Source organism: Mus caroli, unplaced genomic scaffold, assembly GCF_978045245.1.
Source record: "Mus caroli unplaced genomic scaffold, Mus_caroli_1 scaffold_13, whole genome shotgun sequence".
NCBI classification, from domain to species: Eukaryota; Metazoa; Chordata; class Mammalia; order Rodentia; family Muridae; genus Mus; species Mus caroli.
Genome location: NW_028227268.1, coordinates 114902409 through 114915250, shown reverse-complemented (window position 1 = coordinate 114915250; position 12842 = coordinate 114902409). Strand labels below are relative to the sequence as shown.

General features: G+C 47.6%; 1 protein-coding gene across 5 annotated transcripts in view; it reads right to left on the bottom strand.

Annotated features, from left to right (window-relative positions):
* Window positions 1-12842, bottom strand: part of Tns3 (tensin 3) — a 241536-nt gene that overhangs the window by 91084 nt on the left and 137610 nt on the right. For all 5 annotated transcript variants that reach the window (XM_021176014.3, XM_085829115.1, XM_085829114.1 and 2 more), the window contains 3 exons: window positions 3006-3135; window positions 2688-2753; window positions 1797-1901 (listed from right to left, as the gene is read on the bottom strand). In XM_021176014.3, the coding sequence (XP_021031673.2) occupies window positions 1797-1901; window positions 2688-2753; window positions 3006-3135 (301 nt within the window). The remainder of the gene's footprint in view (window positions 1-1796; window positions 1902-2687; window positions 2754-3005; window positions 3136-12842) is intronic.

The following is a 12842-nucleotide window of genomic DNA, read 5'->3' as shown; positions in this document are numbered from 1 at the left end:
TTACATAACTCACTGGTTCTATTCTAGCCAATAATGGTTTGTCTGGTCACCATCTCCTCCCTGTCCCAGGGCCAATACTTTGATACCCCTATCCTGTTTTCCAAAGTGTCCCTTACCCCTCCTGCCTTAAGCCATCCATTCACTCCTGCATAAAGAAGGGGACCTGTCACTTTTCTCCAACAGAAGGTAGCAGAAGCATGGCCAATGAGAAAGGGCCATGTCACACACTATCATACATCAATAAGATATACCCTTGGGGTTAAGACTAATAATAACCCCATATGAATAAAACTGGCAAGGGACCCATAACAATCTCTATGTACAGTATAGGTCTTTGAGGCGCAGTGCTAAGTTTTCCAAAAGTATTCAGCTATAATTGTTTTTCTACGCCGGCACCTGCAGGATTAGGCTTCTGAATGATTCACACCGGGAAGAGACACAGATAGAAAGCTTTGCCTTGTCTACACCTGCCTGCTCACCCCAAAATTTCACCTGTGTTTTAATGCCTGGAGCTTTCACACTTCACCCCTGGTGCCACTTCAGATCCATATGGATTTGAAATCCCAGCAGTCCCTTCTGTTGAAATTTCACCCTCCCCAGCACAGAAAGCATGTGATTTCTCCAGTACAAACAGGGAGACATAGAACTGTTAAATCTAGCCCTGGCCGCAGATGCTGTCTTCCCGGGTCTCCCCAGACTTCCATTTAGTGATGGACAAGAAGCGGATGCTGGTGTTTGATGTCTCCCATCAGGATATCACTTACTTGACAAACATGACTTCAATTTTCTTTCTCTACACAGGTCTGAGTCTCAGTCAGTAGTTAAAAAATATAAAAGACCATGCCAGTGAAATATCCCAGTGTGTCTTTGGTGGCCCTTCTGTATAGTCACTTACAGGCTCCATCATTCCATGGCTCTCCAGTTCTAATCTAGCCACTAGTCTCCTGCACCCTCTCAGGCTCAGTACTGGGGCTTTGATTAGCACTCTGACTACCAGAGTTTGATCCCCAGAACATATGTGACAGAAAGAAAAAAACAAGTTCTGCAAGCCTCCCTGACACCCAACACACACACACACACACACACACACACACACACACACACCACACACGAGTTGTAGCACACTGACATCTCCATAACCATGATAAATATATAAAATGGATTGGTTTGTTTGTTTGTTTGTTTTTAGGTTTTTCAAGACTGGGTTTCTCTGTGTAGACCTGGCTTTCCTGGAACTCACTCTGTAATCAGGTAAATTTAACACCAGAAAAGATTAAAGATCAAAGAAAACCTGGATGCTCACTTCTCAGAAATCAACCCCAAGGGATTCTCTCAGTAGCCCCAAGAGATGACTGTCCGTTTATTTTTTATCTGCTTTGTGGATCCCCAGAGAGCCACAGTGTACACTCTGCAGGTGATCAGAAAGTGGACGTCTGCCTACAACCTGGATAACAAGCAAACATCAACAGTGCCGGAAGGTCCACGACCCTGGGAATATGCAGCAAGTAGACATTCCCCAGCACATACAGGAAGGAAAGGATGGAAGTCAGAGGGCAGAACCCACTTCCTGTTCCAGTCAGGAGGCTTCATCAGCCCTCTATATACCACAACTCTGAAAATTCACCAAGCCTGATACATGCAAGTACCTTCAAAACTGGCAGTGCCAGACACGTGGAGCTCGGGGACTGTGGGGTGAGGGTGATCTTCATCTTATAAACGAGAGCCAAGCTCTGCTGATCTAGCCGGGGACACCCCATCTCTGCCCTGCACCTCCTGTTACAAGCAGAGGCACTCACCTTCTCCATCCGCACTCATGTTCTCATAGGAGTCCCATCGAATCAGCGGGTCTGCTGTGTTATAGTCCACGGTCACTCCCTGGTCGCTGTACAGATGCTCCGATCCTATGGGGCACAACCGCTACTTAGCAAAGCCCAGAATCTTAAACTACCACAGGAAATATTACCCTGTGAGCCTTCTTACCCAAATCTATAACAATGAGCCTACTTTTAAGAGGGATCGTTTTCTAAGTAATTAAGAATAGAGTTAAAATGGCATGTAGCCAATTTCAGTATTGGGAAGGTTGAGGCCAGATGATCAGATGTCACAGCTTAGGCTACAAAATAATCACACTTGAAGCTGTCATACACAACAGGCCTGGAGACAGATCAGTACATTTCACTACAGATATATCTAATGATAGATACACATACACACACACACCATTAAACATATTTTCTAAAACACACCAACATTTAGTACACCGTACTGGTGATCCTTTTAAAACACTTTTTCTGAGGGAAAAAGTGAGCGTCTGGTACAACCTCATGGATGTAAGTGAACCCTCAGGGACACCAACAGGCACCCCAGCCTTCAAGTGTTCCTTAGTGGGGCCACCTGAGGCAAGTCATACTACCTTTTGGTATTTCCCAAGTGAGTGCTATTGTTTCAAAGCCACCTAGCCCTTATGATCCAATATGCTATCTAAAAAAATAATAATTCAAGACCAAGCTTAGTAGTAGGGGGTGCCTAGAATACACAAGACCCCAAGCAGCACAGCTAACACACACACACACAGACACACACACACACACATGCACGGTCAAGGTGGGAGGTGTTAGTACAAGCTCAGGATCCTCAAAACTGACTCTAGTACAATCAAGTCTGGCTGCCCACTGCCAGTTACCTACCTTGAATCTTCTCAGGGGTGGCAGAGAAGACCAATTCAATCTTGCCATGGTCAGGAAAGCGGTCATCTGAAACAAAGAGCCACACCACACTGTGTACACACCGGTCCTGCCCTTCCAGCCCAGCCAGTGCAAGGTTGTTCCCAAAGCTGTGACCGACCACCTTCACGAGCACAGCGTCAACCTTTTCCTGGCTTCTCTGAGTTGTTCATCCACAGATCAACTCGGTTCTGTGACGTTGGCAGTAACTCCACCAGCAAGTGGGAAGGAAAACAGGGAAGGATGCTACTTCTGACGTCCCAGGGGGCTTTATCCACTCACCTTTGCAGGCGCTGTCCAGTTCTTCCTTCCCAAACAGAAGCCCGTAGCCCTGCACAGCTCCGGTGTGGAACTGCAGGCGGAAAATGACATCACGGGTGGCCGAGCGGAACTTCTTGTGATAGCATTTCACCTAGTTTAAGAGGGGAAGAGAAAACAGGCAACTAGTTTAAGAGGGGAAGAGAAAACAGGCAATGGCTGAGGGGCAGAGCTCACTGCTTAGCACAGAAGTATAGATGGTATGGCCTCTGAACAGCTGTGGCCAGGCGTTCACACTGAGAAGATACCTCGGAGGCAGAGAATCAGTCAGCACACCACTAAGAGTTCCCCTGTGCCCCCCCCCCCCAACGTGCTACCTTAACAAAAGGAAAATCTCAAAAGACCACACCCTTCAGGCGGGAGCTGTGTTAGAAGACACCTGTGGTCCCTTGTCTATCTTTTTAATAGCTGACTGCGATGACATTCCCCTTCATCTCAAACCTCCATGTTGCCACTTAACACCTCTTGGTTCTCACACCATGGAGACGCTGGTTATTGCTGTCATCCTGCTTGCTGAGTATAGCCTAGAATGTGAGGGGGTAGGGAAATGGAGGAGGGGGTTCACAGAGGCCCAGACAGAGAGACGAGCATTGATGCTGTTCCCTTTCCCAGGCGCCCAGGGTCCTAGAGGTGATATCTTAGAGGAAGTATTAGAATCCCATGTAGAACCCTGCATGGCTATGTTGACAAGCAGGATACAGCAACTGCAGGACCATGGCCAGAGTGAGTGTCTGGGGTGCCCTGTCTTATATTGCTAACAAAGGCTTCCCCACACCAGTGGGGAGAAGACGTGCTATGAAAAGGACCTCACTCAGTTGGCAGAGGAAGAGCCACCAGCCAGCAGTGCCTTGCCAGTCTCCAGGGGTCCAAGGCAGACTGAGTTCAACTCAGCATTGAGACTATACAGTGCCCACTGTGGCTTACCACGTCACGGGAAACTGTGGTAGGCACTGGTAAAGGATGGCTTGAAAACATCATACTTCACAAATGCAAACAAGAAGCAGGGCATCAAACCTCGATACCCACCAACCAGGCAAGAACATGTCCACCAGATGACAACTCAATCATCCTCTCACCAGAGAAACTATCCCACAGAACCTCCAGAAAATCAAAGGCCAAGAAGCCAAGGCAGGAAGGCTGGGTGGGCACCACAGCCCTTGGGCAGACCCAAAACTTGTTGACATTGTGCTATCTACCAGGAAACAGCCTGCAAGGGATGCTCCTGCTGACAAACATGCAAAGGCTCCTCCCAAGCAACCTCTCTCTGCGAGGATGAAGACACAGATCCCATCTCTAGTGGTCCTGGCACAGAAAATTTGCAGTTGTCTATCCACAATCAAGAATGAAGAAGACCCAAGAGCCATGCTGGCTTCCCAACATCAAACGGCAGGCTGGCCCAGGTCTCTGTTGTGGAATCCTTCAAATCCAAGATGGTCCTTGGGATTGCCTTCATGCCTCACACCAACTACCCTTCAAAGGTTTAGTCCTCTCAGCCAAGACTGATGCCACACTGCCCTCCACTAAGGCCCTGTGTCAGCTAATCCTGTTCTCCTCTGGCTGCCTTGGAGAAGTAACAATGGTCAGGGTGGGGAGAAGAGAGGAAAAGTGAGGTCCTTTTCAATCCAGACTTGCTCCCAAATTGTATACACACTTAAGAGAATAAATATTTGAAGAGCAAGGTCTCAGGAAGTTAGGGCAAGCTGGGGACATAGATCTAGCTGGGTCCACTCAAGCACTTGCATGATAGTGAGGAAGGACGGCCAGGAGGGAGTGGCCTGTGGACCTGACTAGGTGGATACAGGGGCATCGGGAGATCCCAGGCACAGGCACAGGGGTCTGTAACACAGCCGCAGTCTCTTCTGTTCTCAATGGTCTCGACTCGCCTTCCACCCACTCAAGTTACTAGTATTCTTCTCCTGTGGCCTAGTCCTTTCCTCTTCCCCAGATCCTTCCCGGAGCTACGTACTCCGAGTACACCTACTCGGGCTGTCCCTCCGCTACACACAAACACTTTGACTCACAACCCAGGCATCCCAACTCTGTCCAACCCAGGCGTGGGAGGAAAAGGATGGGTATCCACAGGTTGGGCAGCTCCCAGGTACCTTGGACCTGGTGTGATCTCCTGCTTGCAAATTCTTTATCTATCATATCACAAGGTCTCAAACACTCTTAGGATTGTCAACAAGAATGATCTGTTGCTGAGCAATGCTGTGCTGTTTTTCTGTGACCTCTCCTGTAGGTATTCTGACAATGTTACACACACACACACACACACACACCCATCACACCACACTACCCTCTCTCAGGACTCCCTACAGGCCTATCAATACAACAGGCCAGACTTGGAGAAGAGTCCTTTTAGCTAAGACCCTGATCTGGTGACCTCTGCCACCTACAAGAAGGTCCAATAATGACCTGCTCAGCATCAGTATCAATTAATCTTTGTAGCCACGGTGGTCAAAGATCAGAACTCTTGTGCTTACTGAGTAGAAAGGACCTCAGCCTTAACAAGGGGCCCCAGAGGCCGCTCGTAAAGATAGAAAGCATTTCATGAAGATCGCTGGGCAATCTGAAACCACTCTGGTTCTCTGGCTTTAACATGTACTTACTTACTTGTGTCTCTACTGAATGCTTCTAAAACACCCTGATCCTCTGCTGTCAGATTCTGGAATAGTGTCGTTTGAAACAAGTCAATGTGATGGTCACAGTTTTGTGGTAAGCACTGTGTTGAATGATGACTGCCATAGAGCCCACCTAAGGAGCATCTGCACTGACCCCCCACTCACCAGAAGCACTCGTTAGCCAGAGGCATTCATCCTCTTGGAACCTTTCGTTCTTTCGCTGTAAGATGGATAGCAGCTTTACTTGACAGCATATATATAGCTACTAAGTACTAAGAGACCTTACAAATCTACCTGTCTGTGACATCTCCATGATTATATCTACTCTAGCCTGTCCGTATCAGTAGACTGTGCACCTACAGATTCAATCAAGTTCAGGACACATGGAGGCTTTCTTCTCATAGCCATTCCCTAAACACTGTGGAGTACTATTTACACGGCACTTATATTGTATTAGCAGGTGTGATGAGCAATCTAGAAATTATTTGAAGTATGTAGGAAATGTTCATATGTCGTATGCAAGCAGTTAACTGTTTTATAAGGTATCTGAACATCTTCAGATGTCCGTATCCATGCAAGCCCTAGAGCTAACCATACCTACATGCTGATAAACAACCAGGCAAGTTATACTATTTAATAATCAACTTAAAAGCTTGAGCTTCTAGGAAGGGAATCGTGGTGCTCAAACCCGCTGTTAGTGGCGACGGCCATGGAAGGGTCTGAGTGGTTTTCTTTTTTTGTGCTGAGTAAACAGTCTGGAAACCTTGCCCTAACCTTATTTCCTTACATTTGTACAAAGATATCTCTACACCTTCAACTGGATGCTAGGATGATGGAGCCTAGGACCAGATAAAAAGCTGAGTCTTTAAGCTAAACAAAGGCAGGCACCTAAGCCAAGCATGTAGCGCACATGCCTGCATCCCAACCCTTGGAAGGCTGGGGGAGAACAGTGCCTGAGCTGGGTGAGTCAGCTCTTAAGGACAGTCAGTGTCCACTCTCCTCCTGATGTGCGAGGCACAGACAAGGAAGACCCAAAGTTCCTCTTACATTCTCTAAGAACAGAGCACTCGAACATCCCCAAGAGAAATGGAAGTCCCACTTTGGTCCATCCCGGATAATGCCATGATCTCCATCCCAGCTGAGTGTGATTCCAGGGTCCCAACACTGTCAAGTCATGAACAAAAAGCAAGGAAAGGGTGAGCAGATATGGGTCGCAACAAAAACACAACTGAGGTACGGTGCCAAATGACAGCGTGGATGAAGACCTGACCCAGTTCTCGGTCCAGAGCATAACAAAGAAAAAAAAGAAAACAAAATCACAAAAGAATACAGTCACAGATACAACAGAGATCCATCCCCAGGGCCTATGCTGGGGCAGCTTGGGGACACAATCCTACCTTTCCCTGGTCACACACAAGTGCCCACTGTAAGAAACAATAAACACCAGTGCTATTTGTGCAACATCTTAAGGCGGTTTCACCTGTACTCACAAGCCCAGTCACTGGTCACAAAGCCAGCAACCATAAAGACAAAGTACAAGTGGCTGTGGTTTGCCCAGGCAGGGCAGCAAGATGGAGCATGCCAGATGGAAAGATGTTTACAAGCTCTGGACCAAGTGCTGAGACGGGGAGGGGGCAAGCTGGCTCAGGCCCCAGGCTCTCTGCCAGGTTCCTGGCGGGCCTGCAGCAGCGTGAATTCCTGAGCAGGTTACATAAGCTACAGGGAACCTCCCCAGGGAAGAGCCTTGCACCTGACCACAGCGTACTCTGAAGCAGGATCACAAAATCTGACCTTCTGTGAAAAGCGCTTTGTAAAGACAGGAGCAGTCCACTAAGAAAGGTCAGAGGCAGATATATCAATGTCAGTTTTGCTGTCTCCAGTCACAGCGCCACCTGCTGGCTGAAGGCCATTCCTTCTCTGGAACCTGCTCATTTTTATCTCTTTTTGTCTCAGTGCAGAAAAAGAGCAGCAGGTCTGCACACAAGGTAGCATAATGAAGGAGGATTCTGATTGGCTTAAGGGGTCAAGGTGCCTCTTAGATAGAAGCAGTAAGATGGTCCGGAAGCAGCACTCCACCATTACACCCCAAGGGCAGCTTCCTCACACAGAGGACCAGTGACAGGGCAGACACTGGGAGGTAAATCTAGACACATTTTCTGTCCCTTGCAGGGTCCTTACCAAGTCACAGTGGCTGCCAGATCTCTTGTGAGAAATGTAACCACCAGCATACCTGAGCCTAACACATTTCCCTACCTGCAGCCTTCGGGCTTGTACACTACACACACAGCACAACATGTCAGGCAGGTGGTTACGGGCAGAAGTAAAGGACAGCAGCAAAGGAGCCCGCAGGGGCTGGCTTGTGCTTTGAAGATCTATTTGGTTCCTTTGAGCTGGGCAAGGTTGTAGAGGAGGAATGTGGGGTAAGTCCAGAGTTGCCAAAGCCCAGGACACAGGATCGGTGATAGCGCGGCTCACTCACTGTCGTGGGAGCACGGCCAGCATAGAACATGTTCCAGCATCTTCTCTTTCCTAAACTCTCGAGGTGGGACCAGCAGCATGGCACTTCTGAGCTGTGGCACAAGGATCTGAGAGTTGACTGGGACTCCTGATCTTGCACCCTCTGGGCTGAGCACAGTCGCAAGCTATGCCATTGCCGTTTGCACCAAACTAGGGAAAAGGGTCTATTCTATTGTAACAGGACTTCAGCTCATCTTTGTGCATACACCAGCCTGTCAACTGAGTCAGCTCCCTGCCTGCCCATTCAGCTAATCGAGCACGTGAGTCTAAGCTCCGAGAGCAGGCACTGAGCTTGTCTCTACTAAACTCCTATGCGAGCCACTTTAGGAACTTGATCACCAGTGATGGCCAGTGAGAAACCCCAGCAAAGGTGTCCAGTCACCAACAGCCAACTGTCAATCATACCACACATTCTAGAATACACTCACTGTGGGCTAGCCGATGCCCTTTTATACCCACAAATAAAAAAGCTCTAGGACCTCAGAATGTGACTCTACTTGAGATGACATTTTTATGAAGGGGGTTTAAATAAGGCCGTCAGGGTTGGCTTGGGTGAACTATAGCTGGCATCCTTGTAAAAAGAGCATAGGGCTGGGCAGTGGTAGAACGTGCCTTTAATCCCAGCACTTGGGAGGCAGAGGCAGGCAGATTTCTGAGTTTGAGGCCAGCCTGATGTACAAAGTGAGTTCCAGGATAGCCAGGGCTATACAGAGACACCCTGTCTCAAAAAAGCCAGGAAAAAAAAAAAAAAGAGGTTAGGGCTCAGGGAAATGATTCTAGTACAACCACCTACCTATGACATAGGTCAGGAAAGACCAACCCTGCTAATACCCTGTCCGTATACAGACTTCGAGCCCCACAAGAACAAGAGAACAGAAATTCTTTTACAAGCCACCCAGTCTGGGGTGAGTGTCCTTAGATCGTGGCCGTTTTGGCGGAGTACAATGGACTAAAAGTGCTGTCAGATTTCTGACAGACAGCAGGTCAGCCTCATAGCAGTCACTTGCACAGTCACTGTGCAAGGAAAAATTACACTGTGATGGAAAAATACCCTTGTCAGCTTCCACGTCTCCCACAGCCTATCTGATAACGCTGAAGAAAAAAAGTGCAGAGCATACAAAAAAGAATTATAAACACAGGAAGTGTAAATCAAATCAGTATGCAATCCTAAAAATATTCCATGTGAGGAATGGAAACGGGTACAGGAAGGAAATCGGCTTATCGAAACCAAATATCTCTTGTGGATCTAGAACCTCCTCTATGCCAGCACTGCTAATGGAAATGAGTCACCCATGAGGAGCTAGCTGGCCTGTGGCATGAAGTTCACCTCCAGAGCCCTCAAGCCTGAATCTCACACATTGTGCACCATAGTTTTCCGGCATAGCTGGCTTCTGTTTCCATAAGAGCACAGCTAAGACGCTGCTCCATATCACACCAGGCCCACAGATCCTTGGGAAAGCCATCCCCAGTTCTTACAAAGATCTAACTGCAGCTTCTCTGGAGCTGCACAAACAAGGAAAGGGAGAGAAGCAGCCTGGGGCAGGAGGGTGAAGGCTCCAACACCAGATCAAAGGCAGCTGCCAGGCGTCTAGGGAAGGCTCTGCTCCAAAGGGTCTTAGCAAGTCAAAGAGGCAAGCACACAGATATGGCACCACAGCTATCATGGGTAGAGAGGCTACCACCACTGAGCTGGACAGTGGAGGGTCTATGCTCAAGTTTCCCTTTTCTAAACCTGAATTAGACAGGAGGAGGACCAGGAGGCTTGAGGGCCTAGTCAGAGGCAAAGAGAAAATTCTAGAAAGTAAGCAGAGAAGCTCCTGAGAGAACAGATGCCAGGCAGGCAGCAGCCAGAGCATTTGGGGAGATATCAACCTGTATTATGGATTACGTCTGTAGCCCCTAAACTCCACGGGGACAGTAGGAGAATATGGGAGCTCTCAGGCACGATGAAGTCAGGAGGCTAAGCCTTCGGAATGCCATTAGCCCCTATAGAGACTCCAGACCCTTTTCCTGTAGGGGAGTACACAGGGACATAGTGCTATTATACATAAGAAACCAAGTCCCCACTAGATATGGAGCCTACCAGCCCTGAACATTGGACTTCCAATCTGCAGAACTATGTAAGTGAGCATCCATGTAAGCATCTGTGTGCAACCATGTAAACACACGTGAACATTTAAGTACCCCAGTGCAACAGTGTTCTACAGCCGTAGCCTAAACAAGTGAGGCCAGACAGGGCAACCAGCAAGAAGAAAGGGGCGGGGCCTACGCTCACAACTCCTCCAACCAGCACAGCCCTTCTTCTTGATACAAACTCAACACAAGCCTTATGCTTACGCTCAACTACAACATACTTCTAAAGACATCCCGACATGCCGTGGCCCTGGTCTGTTGGTCCCAGGAGCACCCTCACGTCAGCTCTCAGCAGAGACTGGCTCCTGGCCTCCATGACTGGTTGTGCAGAACACCCAGGACAGGCTCACTGGCTCTTGGGATCACCCAAACACCCACTGCTAGTCACTTTCTGCTTCTAAAAACACTTCACATTAGGTTGCTTCTGGTTCCAGGACAGCACTGCTCTCCAAGGTGCCTTGGGCTCCCAGGGGCTGCTGCTGTCCCTGCCTTGATCCTTCCCTTTCGCACAGGACTTCGTGAGTTCTGTGTCCTATATAAAGACAGGGAGAAACACGATGCAGAAATGCCCTAGCTGGAACCATGGCACTGGTTCCTCCCTGACTACTCAATGCCTCCTCTACTCTTCAAGGTAGAGCTATTGGTATCCTCAAAGGAGGTTAGTTCTGTTCCATTGGTACAAATGCTACATATTAATATAGATTTAAGGTTTTCATTATCATGAATCTTTGAATATTGATTCAAAATTTAAGGTCAATTTTGTTACAATATAATATATGTAAATTTCAGCTCTTGCATAGGTATTATGCCTATGCAACTCATTTAAAAATACAAGGTTTAATCCCAGTCCTTTTAATTACAAACTATTTAAAATAATTAAGTAATGAAAATTAAGAGTCAGTCAATCAAGCTCATGGTCATGTTAGATACTAGTCTAGATTTATTATAGAAATATAATCCTCTGTTAAACATGTAGTAGGTACCTGGAGACAAGCAACGTCTGTTAGATATGCTGTAAATAGATATATGGTCTTCAAAAGCCTCAGAGAGTCACACAATATGGCATTTAAACATAATTTTATTATTTTAAGACATGTCGACTCCTGGCAGTACCCCCATTCACCTTGGTAAAAAATGATGAACGTCAAAACCTCCATCTGGAGTTGCTTCCATTGTGGCAAGCTAGCACTGGGCAAAGAAAATGCCCTAACTTCATGTCCAGACAAAAAGCTGTCCAAAGAGGACAAACAGGTGCAGGAAGGTGACTGACAAGCTCTGCCATGACAGGGTAAGCAAATCCTTCGTAATTTCTGCTTTGATTAGGTTCTGGGCCAGAAGGCTAAAGATAAATATCCAATGTTATAGAGAATATTAGAGACTCTCCAGGTGGCCAGCTGTCTCTGTCGTTTCTATAATTTTTGAAAGCTGCATTCTTGTGCTTCCTACATACTCAGATAATATTTCTTCCTTCTCAGGTCTCAAAAGAGAGAGAGAGGAAGACGCCATGGAGTAAGGGATCGTGAGAACTGGCCATGACAGCTGGCCAGCTGGAGTAAGAGTGGCCCAGGAGTAACATGGCAAGTCATATCTCCAGGTTATTGACAGGGAAGTAGGCAAAACAGCCAGAGGGTTGATGGCTACCCAGTTCTAGGGCTGTCTAAGGCTTATTATAAATATAAAAGTTTTGTTTCTTTTATCTGGGAAATGAATGATCTAAGGTACGGTAGAAACCTCCAATTGAGATTAATTATTACCACAATAACCTCCCTTATCCCAGTGCTGACCATCACCCCACAACTGACACTAAAGAGGTTCCCCACCGGGCACCAAATGGGCTTGCAAGTTCAAGTTGGAAATTAAATTTTCCTGAAGGTTCAAATATCATCAGTTCAAACTTCCTACAAAGGGACAGAACAGTACAGATCCTGAGGTTAATAGCTTCAAATAATAGTCTGCTTATAAATGTCACTCAATAGCCACGGGTCACTGACATGTGATAAGAACTGCCTCCAGGTGACCTCTGGATGCTACCAACATCATCATTCACCTAGCCAACTGGTAAACGGCAGCAATCCACAGGAACACTTTCCTGAGCTAACGCAACAGCCAGCTCCACAAGGGTGAACAGAGCCAAGTCCAGGCATGCCTGCCACACCTCCCTCACCCATGCAGAGCTCCCTCACCCATGCAGAGCTCCCTCACCCATGCAGAGCTCCCTCACCCATGCAGAGCTCCACGCATTAGCTGTGCCACCTGATCTTTCTCTGAACCACCTCAGTGGCCAAGAGTTACCTCCCAGCCACAGACTTTCTAAACAGTTCCACATATGCATAGACCCATTTCCCAGTGGCCACAGTGCATACAATGTCTACTGGGGCCTGTGTTCTGACTGCTGCCTGCTGCGGGGCACATAGTGCAAGGTAGTGGTGCCTAACCAGGGGCTCCTCTAGAGGAGAGAGAAGGTGACCAACCTTGCTGATAGTGACAAGGCTTGAAATGCTTCAGGATGGCATGATGTGGTCAATCCCCT